Raw genomic sequence first — 18339 nt, 5'->3', positions numbered from 1 at the left:
AACCTTCAGTAAAAACAAAGTTTAAAAAATTAATGTATAAAAACAACACTTAAAGGGAAGAGAATAATGGATACTTCACAAAAAAGAGAGAAGATGAAAGGCAATCCATTTATGAAAAAACCTTCTGGCCTGCATAAATTAAGGAGATTTGTACAGATTTGCTTATCTTGCATAATTTATTCTGCTTCTGGTGTTCAGGGGTAGAAGCAAGAAATCACGTAGGATGGCACTAAAGCTCTGCCCACTGAAATCCTACTCAGGCCCCCGCCCCAATTCCCTATCCATAGCTTTTGAGATTTTATCAGGCATTCCTTGCACCCGTTCAAGCTTATCTTGCCAATCATAAGGGCCGGCACCCAAACAAAAGCATAAAATGTTAGAATACAAGTATCTATAGCCAACTCCAAATATTGGATTTGTTTGTCAGTTGTGCAGAATCACAGGCTAATCCTCACCATGGCCTTACAGCAGATCAGTGAGTGGCATCAAGAAAAATCAGATATTGTGGAGGTTTTGTTGGGAGGATGGGAATATGGTCCAGCTTAACGATGAACCTCTTGCTAGAATCCTCAGGAAATGTCCTAAGGAAACATGTGTCTGGCGTGCTGGTGGCCCAAGGCAGTGTGAGTGCAATTGTAGTATGTGTGTGAGCAAAATGACAGCTGATGGGTTTCTTCAAGAGCCTTGAGAAGCCTGATAATGACCCATAGGCTTCCTCTCAACCAACAGGCTCTCTTTAGATGACATTAAGTGTACCTGTTCATACAGTTGCTACTAGGGGTGGTCTGTGATTAAATCACATGCCAGCTAGTGATTTTGGGTACCTATGTGAGCACCTTAAGGAATGGCTAATAATAATTGTCGCTAACACCTGTCCAATTCAAAGGCAGAGGTTATATTTTCCTTCTTTCCATACAGATAAGATCAACTCTAGTAACCCACGTGTGATCGAAGACTCTCGAGCCCGGGCTCTGTGCACTGAAATGCGCCGTTGTCTCTACTATGAGACGTGTGCCACATATGGGCTCAATGTGGACCGAGTCTTCAATGAAGGTAAATATTTTCCTAGAGCATGTTCTTGAGTTATGAGGAAGGAGGGTGGCATGTCGGGCTAGTTTTCCTGTCAACAGCAATGCCCATGGAGATGTGAGAACCTGTTTTCAGAATCGACCAAGAGGTTAATTCATACAGTTCTTCCCAGCACATAGACTTTCTATGTGGTAGCGCATGAGAGCAAGTCTTGGGTTTGCACACTGTCCCATGATACAGAGCATTGCACGTGATTGGTATGCACCCACACATAAGTCTTTAGGTACACCCCATATGCTCAATCTGTCTGATGCAAAAATTGGTTGGATAAATTGTGTAAACGAGGTGTATGTATGTAGGGATGTATGTACGTGAAATTGCAAATTGCAATGTGATGTTCTGTCCTTCATGCTGTTTCTATTGGTTTAAACTTGTTCCTTGAGTAGTTTTCCTCTGTCTCTTTATTATTTTAAATCTCTTCCATTGTGCACGTTGCTCTAAAAGTATTATGTTGTTCTGTTGCTATCCATTCTGGACCAAGGTAGTGTGTGATGGCCACGATTATATAAGCAGATAGAGAATGTACACGTGGCCAAGGTTCACTTCTGTACCGGGCTATGTGTAATATTCACATGCTTGCAGGGCTGTGAGACCTGGCCCTTGAAATAAATGTCAGTGGCTGAAGGGGTGGGCCTGGGCATGAGCATGAAAATATGATGTCAGGCTGGCAGCTGGTCTGCTAGGTTTCAGATGGGGAACTTTCCCGCCTGACCTGGAGATGCCAGAAATTGAACTGGGGATATTCTACATGCAAACCAAGTGCTCTCCCAGGGAGCTACAGCCCTGTTCCTCATCGCCTGTAATATTTCCTGGAAATGCACCAGGTTATCAGGGTTATCCAGCTTATCAAGAACTGAAGCAGAAAGCTCATGCTCTGTATGTGAGGAGCTGTTGACTTCAGAATCAGCTTCTATCTATGGTAGGCTGGTGGTAGCATGGATAAGGTACCATGTAGACCTGTGTACTGTAGATACTGACTCTATATACAGTTTTGTGGCTTTGGTGACAACTTTCAGAAGTGTAGTCAGATTAGCCTTTTGCAGTAAATCTGCCCCCCCCCATCAAAGAATCTTGTGGCACCTTAAAGACTTGAATACTCTTTGTTGTTGTTGCTATTGTGGAAATTTGAACTGCAGCCAGAGTCCTCATGTTTCTTGCAGATCTGGAATGGTGGGACAATAAAGTTGCTACTGAAGGAGTCTGTGCCATATAGCAGGGGTGCCCAAACCCCGGCCCGGGGGCCACTTGCGGCCCTCAGACACTTCCAATCAGGCCCTCAGGGAGCCCCCAGTCTCCAATGAGCCTCTGGCCCTCCAGAGACTTGCTGGAGCCCGTGCTGGCCCGAAGCAACTGCTCTCAGCATGAGGACAACTGTTCAACTTGGGACGAGGGCTCCCTCCACTACTTGCTGATTCATATCTGTGATGCAGCAGTGGTAGCGAAGGAAAGGCTGGCCTTGCTTTGTGCAAAGCCTTTTATAGGCCTTGAGCTATTCCAAGACCTTCATTCATTCATATAAGTGCCATCTCTAATATATTCATTTATGTAAATTTATTCAAATATTAAATTGTAAATTAATTATTTCTTTCCCGGCCCCTGACACAGTGTCAGAGAGATGATGTGGCCCTCCTGCCAAAATGTTTGGACACCCCTGCCATATAGCATGTGCTTGGTTCAGACTAAAGGAGGCCAAAGCCTGACAAGGAATGTGGAAGTTGCTTCCATATGGTACGATCCCACATTGCATAGGAGAACACATGTGAATAATATAAGTGGGTTTGATCACATGGGCCTTTCCCATCCAACTAGCATCTGTCTCACAGGATGCTGATGACATGGGAACAACCTGTACAATAGGTCCTGCAATGGTATTTCAAGCTGTAATCTGGCCCTTGTGAAGTTCATATCAAGGAGTGCTTGAGGGTATTCAAATAGAGCCTGTGGAGCTTGTATGTTGGTGTAACTATGGTGCATGCAGGTTTGGTGAACTTAGAGTCAAACCTTACTGTTATGTTGGACAAGTGCGGAAACTTGGCTATCTTACAACTTGTGTCTGGTTTTCTCCTTCCCTGCTCTGCTCCAGTTGCTCAGAAGATTGTGAATTTGAAGAAGCAGCAGCAGCTTCTAGCATCCTGCAAATCTCTGCCCAGCACACCCAGCCATTCGGCAGTCTCCACCCCGGTAAAGTAGAACTGACCTTGTGCAACTTGTACCCCACATCTTGACCCAATTGCAATGCATGGGCTTTCTTCATGCATGGGTGGTAAAAGGAATAGGAGTGAATCCACATAGGGTGGCAGGAGTAAGCTCAGTGCTCAGGGAACCTTGTTCTCTTTCCAGCGATCTTAAAAGCTCCACTTAATGGCTAGTGGAAAAGGACCCTTGAGGACTAGATTATTGGAGGAGCACTACAGCTTTGTCTTACCTCTGTAATAATTCTTCCTGAGGTGTAACAGCAGAACTAGCACAACTGCCCAGCTGCTCAAGTGGTCACATAAGGGCAGCAATATATGAAGGGGCTCTAGTAAAGACATCTGAAAATACATTCCGGCATCCCCAGCAACATTGCAAAGGCATCCTGGGATGCGCTGGTCACGTTCTGCAGTGTGCCCACATGGGGGTGGCAGAAAGGCCTGGGCTAGGCCTCTGTAATTGACAGCGTCAGTGATGTGAACTTGCAGTAGGGGGAGAGTTAAAGGAAGCTTCTAGAATTTTGCCCTGAAAATGTCTTGCATTCTGTGGCTTGAAACCTTAAACTTTAAAAGACGTTGTCTGAATAAATACAATCCATCTGGTCATTGTCAGTGATGACCTGCAGGCAGAGGACTATAATGTATGCACATGGCACGTGGGCACAACAGGGATAGCAAGGGCTGCAGTATGGGTGAAATACAGACATGGTGGTTATTCTGTGCAATATTGATCTCAAGTGAGGCTGAAGGTAGGAGAAGCTCCTACAGCAACAGCCTGTGCAAACAGGTGCCAAGCAGCTCCTTATGGGGAAAAGCCATGCACTTAATAGCTGCCACTACACAACACAATAGCCAAAGGTTTCACCGCAAACAGATCAGGCTTTGCCCTGCTCCTTCGCTACCACTCAGCAGTGGAAACTGGAAAGTGCACAAGCCCTTGCCCCCTTCTCCCCTCTAGGCTAGTCATTGCAATCAAGAATCCAAGTGTGCACTGTTGCTTGGGGCAGGAGGCGTTCCTGGTGTCCCATCATCATGCTGCCCATTTGACTGACACCTGATCTTGCGAACAGCAGATGAGGTAGTAAACGTGATTCTGCACTGTAGTACTTTAGACTGCAGGTCAAGGATGGCAGGATAGCATGATTAAATGTTTTCCCCTTATTTAAAACAAAAATGAAATGCGGCATCTATGGACATGGCAAACTTGCATGTCGTGGAAAAGGTTCTAGCTTAGCTTTCTCCCTGACATGCTAGTTTTCTGTGTGTATTGATTTTTCTTTCCTCTACAGGGGAGTTCTCAAATATGCCAACCTTATCACTGCCATCTGCAGTCTAGGTATGGTTTAACTACCATGTACACTCAATATCCTAAGGAGTACATGTGGAAATTTTGCACATTCCTGCATGCGGTTGCACCAGCATGTGCGGAAGAAATTGCACGACAATAAGATACTGACTCATGTCCAACACCTTGTGCAACATGTTTCACAAAGTTAGGTTAGGAGGCCATTCAGATTACTGTGTGCAACAACCTCTCACTATCACTTCAGTGTGCAAAAGCCTCCTTACGTAAGTGAAAGGTTAACATAGGATACACTCCTTTGTGTAGACCAGACGTGTCACTTCTTTGGGTAAGAAACTAGCATAAATCTCCCTGGATTCTTTTCTAGGCCAGTAATGGTGGCCACACAAGTGACTACTCCTCATCTCTGCCATCTACCCCCAACATCAGCCACCGGGAGCTGCGCGGTGAGGCAGCGGCTATCATTGGCACTCCAAGCTCCCTGCACCGTGGGACCAAACGTAGGACCAGCCTTTTCACTGTGAGTTATGTGGGAGTGAACCAATACTGGAGAATGAAACAGGAGAGCCAATGGGTGGATGGTCCCCTCCAGATCAAACTGGCCTTCTGGGATCAAAACAAACCATAGCCACCATGAAAGAGCTTTGGCTAGATAACCAACTGCTTCGTTGTATCTGGTGACTCTATTCTACCTTTTTCCACATCCATGGGCAAATGTCCATGCTGCATGATCTGATGACAAACCAACCCAAAGTCAAATCCAACCCCTTTGAGGCCTTCTCCCTTGACTCTCATCCCAGTTTGGCACCAGTTAGGAACCAATCTGCAGTATCTGATACAGTGATATGGCGATGTTTGGAGGAATCAGCTGCAGGGAAGTGTTGGAGATGTTCTCAAGTGCCCTCAAGTTCATATATTGTATTGGCAACCTTCAGTCTCAAAAGACTATGGTATCGTGCTCTGAAAGGTGGTTCTGGCATAACATCTAGTGTGGCTGAAAAGGCCAATCCGGGAGTGACAATCCCTTCCACACCAGGAGCAAGTGCAGTCTGTCCCTGGTCTGTCTCCCTGGCTATGGGCCTTCCTTCTTTGCCTCTTTGCCTCAGACTGTTGGCAAAGTGTCTCTTCAAACTGGGAAAGGCCATGCTGCACAGCCTGCCTCCAAGTGGGCCGCTCAGAGGCCAGGGTTTCCCACTTGTTGAGGTCCATCCCTAAGGCCTTCAGATCCCTCTTGCAGATGTCCTTGTATCGCAGCTGTGGTCTACTGTAGGGCGCTTTCCTTGCACGAGTTCTCCATAGAGGCGATCCTTTGCGATCCAGCCATCATCCATTCTCACGACATGACCGAGCCAATGCAGGCGTCTCTGTTTCAGAAGTGCATACATGCTAGGGATTCCAGCACGTTCCAAGACTGTGTTATAGATTGTGAATTATACCTATATACTGATGCAACATTTTGTCATATGATTAAATAAAAGTTCCTGTGGTGAAACCCTCAACACATCTCTACAGTCCCTTCTTTAGATCATGCCGTAATCCTCTGCTATACACAGGGACTCCTCAGTAGACAAATCCACGTGGAAGGGTAGAGGTTGAAAACCACTGGGTGAAGACGCTGCCATGAGAACCTAAGAAGAGCCCTGCTGGATCAGGCCAAAGGGCTGTCTAGTCCCACAGTGGCCTGCCAGATACTTTTGAGAAGCCCAGAAGCAGGAAGACATGTAGTCTTCTCACACTGTTGCTTCTCAGCAGCAAGTATTCACATGTCTACTGCTTCTGAACCTGGAGGTTGCATATTCCTGACCCCATTCCCCTTTATTTCTCCGTTTTGCTTTGTAGAACCGCAGAGGGAGCGATACAGAGAAGCGGAGCCTGGACAGCAGAGGTGACAACACCGGGAGTGGCCGAGCCATCCCCATCAAACAGGTGATACCTCCAATCTTAGCCTCGGACTGGCAGCTCTTTGTCAGTGCTCTCAACCTTCTATGGCAAGAGCCCCAGGGCCATCACTGATCCCGCCTCTTCTCCCTAGAGCTTCTTGCTGAAACGAAGTGGAAACTCTCTGAACAAGGAGTGGAAGAAAAAATATGTGACCCTGTCCAGCAACGGGCTTCTCTTCTATCACCCCAGCATTAATGTAAGTGCATCCCACCCTCAGCAGTGTGTGACACTGGGGGAGGGGGCCTGCCTCCCTGGGCAGCCTAGTCTTCAGTTGGGGGACAGAACAGGAGCTATCTGGAGAACTCTCCGAACAGCATTCTCTAGGGTGGGTACCACAACTGTATGCCTACTTCAACCTTACCTGGGCAAGACAGTTCCCACGGCCGCTTTCAACCACAGTCCTGCTTGAGAGTTAGCCCCACTGAACTTGGTAGAACTGCCTTCCAAGCAAGTATGTTAGGATTGCATCTGAACTTGCAAAACTGCGTTATGCTAGATTAGAACCATGGACCATTTAGCTCATCTAGCACCTGATAAGCGATGAGGGTTTTCACCCACGTCACGAGCAGTGCCTGTGAACCTCTTCTTCATTGTTTGCACACGTGTGTGAATAGCTCTAATGAAGCTTGGTGTGGGCACAGATCTAATTCTGTGCTGGAGGGAAGATGCAAATGTACAGGCACAGGGGTGCTGTCTGCAAAGGGATTTTTGGGACCTCTGTCCAGTGTTCTTAGTATAGTATAGCACTTGTATAAATTCAGGAGGAGGTTTTCTCTCCTGCAATAACTTGAAAGAGTCTGAGGTCAGGGCTTGGCCCTGCAATGAGCTGAAGGTAAACAGGTACCGAAGGGAACAGATTCTGGATGCCATTGAGGTGTAGCCATTTCTCAATTATTAGTTCTTTGTCACAGAAATGGGTTTGTTTATGTCAGGCACCAAAATGCCTGTGGTTGATGGGTTGTGGGGATCTTTGAAACAGGACAGACCCTCGCTACTGAATGAAGGACATTGGAATAAGCTGGTGCAGGAAGATACCCTGGGTGACAAAGTTATTTTCAAGGCTTGTATGGAACCACCTTAAGCCTGTGCCTTGTTCTTTGCTGATGCGGTAACCTCAACTCTGGGCTGTGCTCCTTATTCATACCAAGACGAAGTAATCCCGATGCACAGAAAACTGGCAGGAAGATTAAACTGCAATGCTTCTCCCTGACCAGCTAGCTTTCTTGTCCAACACACGTGTGTGTGTGTGGAGGAGCATTCATTCATATGAGCCTGCATTTACGGTCATAAGTGGTACAGCCCAGACAAAGGTGTGCAGTCTCAGTAAATACTGAGTCAGATTCAGAACTTGAACCAAATGCTGCTGTATATGGCTAACAGAGTTGCCAAAGCTGTACAGAGTTGACAGGATCTCTGCTGATGGGCTTCCCATCTACAGCAAAGGTGCAAAACAGCTCTGGAAGAAGAGCCAAGTCCTGACCATGGTGCAAGTCCAAGACCAAGTCCTGACAAGAAGCATTTTTATTATCATAGAGAAATTTTTCACTTCAGTCATCGCTATCATCAGAGTGGTTGTCTTCTCCCCATTCCTTCAATGCATTCTTCAGGATCAAATGCTAAATCTGACCTCTTTTAGTGACTGGGAGAGTGGAATCAAGTGTGGTCAATATAAACTAGAATTAAAAACTGTTGTGCTCTTGACTATGTGATGTCCAGTCTTCAAAGGTTCTTCATGCCTTCCTAGGATTATATCCATAGCACCCATGGCAAAGAAATGGACCTGCTCCGCACCACTGTCAAGGTGCCTGGCAAGCGCCCACCCAGAGCCATCTCAGCCTGTGGCCCATCCTCAAGCATCAATGGCCTGGTGAAGGACGTGAGCAGCGTTGGAGTTGGGGACACCAGCAGTAAGTGACTCAGGCTTGTGCCAGCTGACCCAGGAGAGTAGAATAAGCCACCTCTGGGTCAGCTCGTTTCTTTCTCTCTTCACTGTGTAATAAATTAAAAATTACAAGGGGGCTGTGTTTCATACCAAAAAAAAAAAAAAAAAAAAAGTCTCTGTGCATCTTCTTAGGGTTTTTATTATGTTTGCCTTGTTTTGCCACACAGCATGTTACTGTGATCAGGGTCTCTGAGAGGAGGGTGCAGGAGCCAAATTTACATTTGAAGGGAAGGGGCCCAAAAGAAACTTTTTACCCCCTGATAACATTCCTCTCGGTTACTCTGACTGTGATACCTTGTGGTGGTAAGAATATAAGAACAGCCCCACTGGATGAGGCCATAGGCCCATCTAGTCCAGCTTCCTGTATCTCACATTGACCCACCAGATGCCCCAGGGAGCACACCAGATAACAAGAGACCTGCATCCTGGTGCCCTCCCTTGCATCTGGCATTCTGACATAGCCCATTTCTAAAATCAGGAGGTTACACATACACGTCATGGCTTGTAACCCATAATGGATTTTTCCTCCAGAAACTTGTCCAATCCTCTTTTAAAGGCATCCAGGCCAGATGCCATTGCCACATCCTGCGGCAAGGAGTTCCACAGACTGACCACACGCTGAGTAAAGAAATATTTTCTTTTGTCTGTCCTAACCCTCCCAACACTCAATTTTAGTGGATGTCCCCTGATTCTGGTGTTATGTGAGAGTGTAAAGAGCATCTCTATATCCACTTTATCCTTCCCATGCATAATTTTGTATGTCTCAATCATGTGCCCCCTCAGGCGTCTCTTTTCTAGGCTGAAGAGGCCCAAACACCGTAGCCTTTCCTCATAAGGAAAGGGCCCCAGCTCAGTAATCATCTTAGTTGCTCTCTTTTGCAGCTTTTGCATTTCCACTATGTCCTTTTTGAGATGTGGCAACCAGAACTGGACACAATACTCCAGGTGTGGCCTTACCATCGATTTGTACAATGGCATTATAATATTAGCCGTTTTCTTCTCAATACCTTTTCTAATGATCCCAAACATAGAATTAGCCCTCTTCACTGCTGCCACACATTGGGTCAACACTTTCATCGAGCTGTCCACCACCACCCCAAGATCTCTCTCCTGATCTGTCACAGACAGCTCAGAACCCATTAGCCTATATGTGAAGTTTTGATTTTTTGCCCCAATGTGCAGGACTTTACACTTACTTACATTGAAATGCATCAGCCATTTTGCTACCCATTCTGCCAGTTTGGAGAGATCCTTCTGGAGCTCCTCACAATCACTTCTGGTCTTCACCACTCGGAAAAGTTTGGTGTCGTCTGCAAACTTAACCACCTCACTGCTCAACCCTGTCTCCAGGTCATTTATGAAGAGGTTGAAAAGCTCCAGTTCCAGGACAGATCCTTGGGGCACACTGCTTTTTGCCAATCTTTTTTGTCCATCATAACTGAACCAAATGAATGCTGATACTTTGAGGTGTGTGTTTCTCTGAATGCCTGCCAGTATGACTCTGGAAGTAAATTTCTAACTGGATCTTTGCCCTTTGCATGAACCATGCCTTTGCACAAAAAAGAGGATCTTGTGGTGCCTTAAAGGAGAACAGATTTGTTGTGACATAAGCTTTTGCGGACTACAACCCACAGAGGCATAAATCAGATGCATGAAATGTTATCCCTGGTCTTGGCAAATATCTAAGAGGCTAGAGAAATGAACTGTAGACAGTGGGGCCAAAAGGCTGTGAATAGTGAGAGACGGAAACAGTAGGTCTGTGACATTCCTATACACAGCTCAAAGGTAAGCAAGGTGAGCACATTGGCTCTACGCAAAGTTCTTGCAGGATTCATTCCAGTATGTTGGCTTCTGATAACTGGGGGGGGGGGGCACTCCATTAGGGAATAAATATGCAACCTGTATCCACTTCCTCCTCCTGTGTGGTTTGGTTTGTTTGGTTGCACATTTTACTTGGAAATAATTTGTCCTGAACTCATGAGCCCTTGCTTCCAGCAACCATCTGCTACAGGATCTCAGCTAGTCATAGGTGAGGCACATTTATTTTTTCTGGATTGGTTAGAGGTACCCTTCCTTCCTGCATATAGAAGCAGTTAATCTGTGGACCGAAGAGCTTAACTCTACTTGCTTGAACTCGGCTGCTATTCACATTGTAAGTGGAGATCAAGCAAGGTGTAAATGAAGCGCTCTCAAGAGAGGTGCTACATATTCATGCTCTTGTGCCTATGCTTGCTGCTGAATGACCCTTAGGGAGTGCTTAGAGCAAAGCAAAGCATATGCAGCCAGCCTCAGTTATTATGATGGGCTTCCTAATTTGGAAGTGGATCCTGGAATTTGTACTTCCTGGGTCCTGTGTTATCATTGTAGTACTGTTCACAAGAAAAGCGTTTTGGCAAGTATGGTCCCACACCATAGCAGTAACATCTGTGGATCCTGTGACCTCCTTTTTGAGAGGATTTATATTAATTAATCTTTATCCTTCCCTTCCTTCAAGCAGCTCATACATAGCTCTCTTTCTGTTGATTTTTATCCTCCCAGCAACCCTCTGATGTAGGTGAGAGAGAGTTACTCCAATGACACCTGTTGCACATCATGGCACAGTGGGGGTTTTGAAACGGAGTCTCCCCAGTCTCCCTCTAAGACACTACGCACTGCACCACCAGGGATGACATGTGCTTCTGGGCCAACTGTTTATAGCTGCTCCTACTTGCGCATGTCCATGTGCACCCCTCCTGTGGGCAAAGGGTCGACAAATGAGCAAGTATGCTTCTGTTCCTCCTTTCCTTTATTTACAAAGAGCATGGTCTGCAGTCTCCTCTGTTTGCACCTTTAAAGTGAACAGATCCTGGGAATGCTCATTGTAAACAGAAGAGAGATGGCATGAGGAAGCTGTATGCAGCAATCTTCCTAAGTATAGGGAAGGGGTGGATGGTTGGCTGGGTGGGCTCCAGATCATCTGTCCCTGGGTACCTGGTGTTTCATAAGCACCAAGTCGGTCCTCCAGCAGGACCAGAAGGAGGAGGGGGCTGCCACTGCTGTGATCCTCATTTGACTTACTGATTGCTGGGAGCCAGGCAGAAGAGAATCGCAGCACCCATGGAGTGGCAGGCTGGAGAGGGTGACAGACAGCTGTGGGGCTCACCTCTCTGCTGCTGCCCTTCTGAGGATGCTGTCCACACAAATCAGTGGCCTCATGGATGGGCCAGCCCTATGCACCACAATGGGTCTCACCCAGAGAATCCTCTCATCGATGCCATATCTTGCCGGGGGACCACTGATGCTGTCATGGGGGCCGTCTGCACAGTCCTCCTATATGACATGACTGGCAGAATACAGAAACTGTAGCTGCAGTGTGCTGAAACAGGATAGGGATTTTTTTGGCAGTAATGGTATAAGAGGAGGCAGGCTGTGCAGCATGGCCTTTCCCAGTTTGAAGAGACACTTGGCCAACAGTCTGAGGCTAAGAGGCAAAGAAGGAAGGCCCATAGCCAGGGAGACAGACCAGGGACAGACTGCACTTGCTCCCAGTGTGGAAGGGATTGTCACTCCCGAATCGGCCTTTTCAGCCACACTAGACACTGTTCCAGAACCACCGTTCAGAGCGTGATACCATAGCCTTTCGAGACTGAAGGTTGCCAACAACAACAATGGTATAAGAATCGGATCTAAGGCTCCCAGAGAAATGCAGCAGCATGTGTGCCTCAGTAGGTGTGTTTATAATTACTCTTTGTTAGTTGACACTCTGCTATGTTGTGTTTTCTCCTTTGCAAGGTTCTGTGAAATTAGTCACTCTGAGGGGGGAGGGGAGCACATACTTTTCTCTCCTCCACGCTGTGTTGTGGGTGTGCTTGCACTTTTGTTTAACTTTAATTACTAGCAGTGAAGATGAGTGGAACGTAGAGAATTACTGCTTCATAGACAACACATTTCTACACAGCAGACACTTGCATATAGGGAAGAAAGCGCAAGAGTGAAAGTCATGTGTTGCACCTGATTGTGCACCTCCTTCACTGTCTGTACATGTTGAGTGCATACACAGTAGAAATCACAGTTGGTGCATACCACATGGGCACACAGTGGAAGAGGTGGCTGTGTGATTATCACACGCAGCACACTACTTGTGAGTATTACACTTTAAAAAAAAAAGTGCTTTCCATGCAGAAAATTTGAAGTGATCAGTCCTTTTTAACCAAGGAACAGAAATCGAACCTCAGCCAACCCCTTTCTTTTCCCCAGCTCCAAAGAGAAAAAGATAACAATCACACTGAATTCACAGACATTGTACTAAATATAAGCAATTGATGACAAAATATGTCAAGTTTGCAAGCATTTTGAATAATACAGACAATATTTTGTGCATGCAGTTAATGAAGCAGGAAAATACTAAAAATTCAAATTACAACCAAATGTTTTAAAACATGATGCCAGGGTGCCAAAAAGTCTGTGAACATGTGCAGTATCTCCCAATGTTCCAATTAAATCCAGTGATCCTCTAGTCAATTCTGTATTACCCTTAGTCATAAGAAACCCATCAAAACAGAGAAACAGCATTCATTTGGTCCAGTTAGAGGGACAAAAAAGACAATATTTTCCACAGTCATGTGTAACACCTCATCCTTTACCTAGTATGTAACACAAGTCCTCATCAAAGAAAAATTCATTTATTGAATCAAATGACTGTTGGCTTTGGGCAATTTGCTTAACTTGTTAATCAAAATCTTAAGTTTTCTACATACATTCCGAGTGGTACAATGCTGAATTGGAGCATTTGTGAGTGAATGTTGTATCAGGGCTCACAAACCTGGAGCACACAAAGTGGTGTGTGTGTGTGTGTGTGTGTGTGTGTGTGTGTGTGTGTGTGTGTGTGTGTGTGTGTGTGTGTGTGTGTGTGTGTGTGTGTTCTCCAGCAGAGTGCCAAACATCTGCATAACATGATCCAACAGTGACCCCTAGAGGTATTCTCATAATTCAAGAGCTTTGGTAGTCTCCCTTGTCTGCAGAGACACTTTGATCTCTGCTGTTTCAGAACAAAAAGGGCAGTTTTGAATAATCAGACCTGGGTTAGTCGTGTCCTATTTCCTCAGCCACAGTCTTGGCTGCAAGAAACTAGGATGGTACAAGGAACCCCATGGTGGCCTGGCCCTTACCCATGTATATGCTGTAAACCCCTGCTAATTGGGTAAGAGGCACTTTTTCAAGTGGGTGCTACTTTTTTTAGCAGGGGGAGAGTAACTGGCCCACCTCACCCCAGCAGTGTCTGTCTGCTGGTATTCTTTTGCATCTTTTTAGATTGTGAGCCCTTGGGACAGGGAGCCATTTAGTTATTTGATTTTTCTCTGTAAACCGCTTTGTGAACTTTTAGTTGAAAAGCGGTATATAAATACTGTTAATAATAATAATAATAATAATAATAATAATAATAATATGCTTTACGTGTAGAAGGTCCCAGGTTCAATCCTCAGCATCTCCTTTTAAGGTGTCAGCTAGAAGGACTCAGCAAAATATCTCCCTGAGTCCTGTAAGAGCCCCTGGCAATCAGAGTAGGCAGTAATGGGCCAGATACATCAATGGTTTTCCAGACTCACAAAGAGAGTCTGGTCCAACAAGAAGCTTTTCCAGCTTTTCCAGACACACTGCGCTTGCTCCCAGTTGGAAGCGATTGTCACTCCCGAATCGGCCTTTTCAGCCACACTAGACGCTGTGCCAGAACCACCATCCAGAGCGCGATACCATAGTCTTTAGAGACTGAAGGTTGCCAACACACCAATGGTCTTAAGGCAGTTTAATAAGTTCCTTCATTTTCTTTTTCCATAGCCATTCCCAGTCCAGGCCTGCTGAATCCTCCAACTGACCAAGCAGTCAAACTCTTAGGCAAGCCTGAACGGATCCTGCAGCGCTCAGTCTCCTCTTCCAAGGCTGGTAAGTTCAGGAGCAGCTGCCCCAAAGGGTATGATGCTGAGAAGAGCTAGGCTTCTGTGGCCTCAGGAGAAAGGGTTTTCAGTGAGTCATGCCATTGTTTCTCCTGTGTGTCTCTGCAGAGGTAGCCATGGCTGCAGAAGGGCTGTCTAGTCCTGGCAGCAGTGGTAAAGACCCACCTCCGTCCCCCATGGTTGACAGAAAGAAGCACAGGCGGAAGAAGCTCACAACGCCCTCTAAAACGGAAGGGTCAGCAGGGCAGGCAGAAGGTAAGAAAGGTGATTGATAATGATTGTGCCTATTGTAGTTGAGGTCACTCCTGTTTTGCCACAGTGGAGGCTGAATGCTGGACTCCTGGAACACAAAAGAGCCCAATTGTTTGTTGACCCCTTCTATGGACCCTCCAGGATGTGGCAAAGGCCTTAGGTGCTTTCTCCTAGAAATTTCCATTCCATTTGGGAGTAAATGATACTTTGCAATTGGTAACATGAATGCTTAAGACCACATTTATTCATATGAACTGAGAGAACAGGAGTGGGGGGTTGCCTCAGTATTTGAAGAACCATGTTCCTAGGGACTCTGTTATAATTTGTAAATTTGTGTCTTTGTGGGGGATGACATTGTCTTCCCATGGGAGGGTGAAGACCCCCTTCTCCCAGAGGTCTATAGTGAACCAGGAACTCCATGCAAGTGCTCATTTTGCCCCCTACCTAAAGGCACAAGAGGATTACGCAAACCAGGTGCCTGTGACATCAAGCCTCCACCCAATCTAGTGGGTCACACTGCTTGTTCACTGGGATAGAGGTCAGGGTGGCTGCTCTTTGTTCCAAGGAATGGCCCAGAATCAGTTTGTGTATTTACATTTTTAATCTTCCCTTTTTCCATCAAGGAATTCAAGGTGGCATTTATGGGGTTTCAGGCAGTCATCAATCCACGCATTGACCAGACCTAGACCTTCTTAGCTTCAGCAAGGAGGCTGCTTCATGTACTCTCAGAATATGACTGGGGACATAGTGGTGGTGCTTGTGGTGCCTGAGCTACATAAGACTCATTTACCTGTCTGTAAGGGCCCCCCCACTAGGAATCAGAATCCACTAGGACGTTCTCTTGCCCAAGCCCAATAGAAACAGAGAGGTAAATGAGTCTTATGTAGCTCCTATGCCTTTAAATGAGGTTGGGCCCATAACTTTCTCTGTGAAGTCTACCTTGTATCTATCTCCCTTTCTGCTGGCCTTAATGCAGCCATTCATGGTGTTCAACAACCACCACCTTAGGCAGCCACTTCACCTTGACTTATGGAAGGTCCATCTTTTGCAGGTCCTTATGTTAACATCTTTTCTTAAACATGTTTATCCACTCAGGATCCAAAATTCTGGATGAGACACCCCCCTCCAGTCAATTTGTACAATTATACACATGAAGCAGCACCCCAGGAGGAGGTGCTTGTTGTGACATAGAAGGCCCATGTTCTTTTCAGACTGCCTGGCCCTTGGAAAATCAAAAGTCAAGCCAAGGGAAACAGCATGGGAGTGAATAAGGGGTGCTGTGAGGTAGATAGCAGGAGCACTCGAGGCTCTAGGAAGGCTGTGCTGACACCAGTGGGGCCTGTGAAAGGCTACGTTCCTCACCATCTGGGTCTGGAAGGGACCACGCTAATTCCACTTGGGCTGTCCACCCCCACCCTCTTATGATCCTTCCGCCCTCATTAGGCAACTGTTGTTGCATCAGGTCAAAGACCTTTCATTTCTGCTCTGAATATGGCTTCCCTGTGTTCCCCCTTGTCCAGTCAGGAACTGCCACAGTACACACAGCTTTCTTCCTCACTGCCCCTGGCCATGCTTCTCACGCCCCCCCCTTTTCCTTGGGTCTGTGGGTTCTGATAGCTTCTGCTTTTTTCTTTTTTCTTTTCCTCCTCTGAATTCTCTTCCTTTCTTCTTTTCCTCCCTTTCTTTCTCTGCCTCTCGCTTCCTGCTTCCCTTCCGGACCCTCCGCAGCCAAGCGTAAAATGTGGAAATTAAAAACCTTTGGTAGTTTAAGAAATATTTATAAAACAGGTAATGAGCGGCGGTGGCAGGCGTGGGCTCCGTTGTGCCGTGATGCTCGTTGCATGCGGTTGTGCTTACTTCGTGATGTGCGGCCTGCGTAGATGTCTGTCCCCAAAACTCCTCCCCTGTGGAGGAGTTCCATTGTTAACTTCCATTGTTTTCTGTTGTGGCCTAACAATCCTCCAGCCAAGAGGGAGCAGCAAAAGTGTCTCCATCCACACGCAGAGTATGCACTGAAGGCTAAGTGCCCCACATTCCCTTACAACAATGATTTTCAAGCTATGTTCTAGGGACTCCTGGGGTTCCTCAGAAGCTTATCAGTGGTAACTTAAAGAGAAGACCAGGAATAGTGAACAGGCTTCCTTGAAAGACTGTGTGCCACTGCCATTGTCTCCCATGGTGGAGAATGAGTTTCTCAATATATTATTGATCCTGCCTTTCCATACTGATAATTGGAGTTTAGAGCTCTAGGTATATTGTTTATACCTCCCCGAATATATCCTTAACAGAGTTCCATAGCAATTATGCAGGGTTTCCTCAGCAGACAAATCAGGGGGAAAGGTGGCCCTGAAAAGAGAGAAAAATCACTGCCTTGTGGAGATTGCCTTTAATGCTCTCTCATTATTTGCCCTCCACAAAACCCTTTAAGATGGCATATTGGATTGCTTCCACAACCCACATGGACACTTTGGTCACAGTGTTCCTTTCTAAATCTAGACAGTTGATGGATCCAGGTGTCCCATAGAAGGGTACCCTACAGATGGGTGAATTATTGACAAAACATTCATTATATGTGATTATATTGTGAACCCTCAATTTAACGAGCTAATGAGGAAAAAGGTGCTTGTTCAGTCCAAATGCATTTAAGGCTGCAATCCTAACTACACTTTCTTGAGAGTAAGCCCCATTGAATGAAATAGAACTCCTGAGTAGACCTGGTTAGGATTGTGCCCATAGTGAGTAAAGGCACGTGTGCACAAATTGTATATTACTGAATGAAGCAGAAAAAGTCAATTGTTTTCACAGTCCATTAAACCAAGAGTTCATTGTATATGTTCAAACACAGACAAGGAAGCTCATTCTTAATCTAAAACCTTTGAGGCTCCAAAAGGAAGTCGATATCAAGACAGTTTTGTGAATAGAGAGGCCACCTTTTTACAGACAGAGACTCGGTGCTGTTAGCAATCAAATGAGAGGCAACAAATCAACAGGTGAAGCTTTGCACTGGACCACTGTGCTGGCAAAAGTTTTACCTGTTGATTTTCTGTCTTTCCTCATGCAGCTATTAAAGTCACAGAATCTCTGGTCTAGAAGATGCTCGAAGCAGTTTCTGCTGAATGGATAGCGGTACTTCAGGACTTAGACTCAAAGGTTTTCCCCTGCCAAATAGTTGGGAAGGGGAAGACACCCATTGTCATTTTCATTCATCTGATCAGGCTCTACTACCTGATCTTGCCTGCAGAACCTGTTTCCCCCATCCCAGTCCTGTTGGTGCATTCAGTGGAGGATGGATTCAGTCATCATGCATGCTTGCTGGGTGGTACCCTTGGATTGGCTGTCTCCAAGGGCTGTCCCCTTCTCCTTTCTAGGGTTGCCACTGTGACTGGTGGCATTTTAGCCACAGCCAAAGCAAAATATATACTAGGAGGTTCAAAGAGATGGACTAAGACCTGGATTGAATTGAGACTCCTAACATGGAACACCGCTCCCCCTCCCGTCCCAGCCTCCACTCCCTACACGGCAACTTGAGAATATGTGATCTACCCTTAAAGCGCTGTTGTGAGAGTGTGTGCTCACCCACCACTGTACAAACTGAATGTGCTTTTTCAACTGATTTGTGATAAATGTGAATTTATTTGAATGACTGCTATATGCAAAATGAGAAATAATAGGATTTCTGTCCCAGGAAAG

The 18339-nt window shown here is 46.0% G+C and overlaps 1 protein-coding gene across 1 annotated transcript in view; it reads left to right on the top strand.

Moving 5' to 3' along the window:
• AGAP2 (ArfGAP with GTPase domain, ankyrin repeat and PH domain 2) overlaps nt 1–18339 on the top strand; it is a 126406-nt gene that overhangs the window by 97173 nt on the left and 10894 nt on the right. The window contains exons 6-13 of the mRNA XM_066613677.1: nt 919–1053; nt 3173–3270; nt 4240–4265; nt 4957–5104; nt 6424–6510; nt 6617–6721; nt 8270–8432; nt 14512–14652. Coding sequence (XP_066469774.1) covers nt 919–1053; nt 3173–3270; nt 4240–4265; nt 4957–5104; nt 6424–6510; nt 6617–6721; nt 8270–8432; nt 14512–14652 — 903 coding nt within the window. The remainder of the gene's footprint in view (nt 1–918; nt 1054–3172; nt 3271–4239; nt 4266–4956; nt 5105–6423; nt 6511–6616; nt 6722–8269; nt 8433–14511; nt 14653–18339) is intronic.

This window comes from Tiliqua scincoides, chromosome 2 (genome assembly GCF_035046505.1).
Source record: "Tiliqua scincoides isolate rTilSci1 chromosome 2, rTilSci1.hap2, whole genome shotgun sequence".
NCBI lineage: Eukaryota > Metazoa > Chordata > Lepidosauria > Squamata > Scincidae > Tiliqua > Tiliqua scincoides.
The sequence above is the reverse complement of the archived record's forward strand: the minus strand, read 5'-3'. Positions and strand labels throughout refer to the sequence as shown.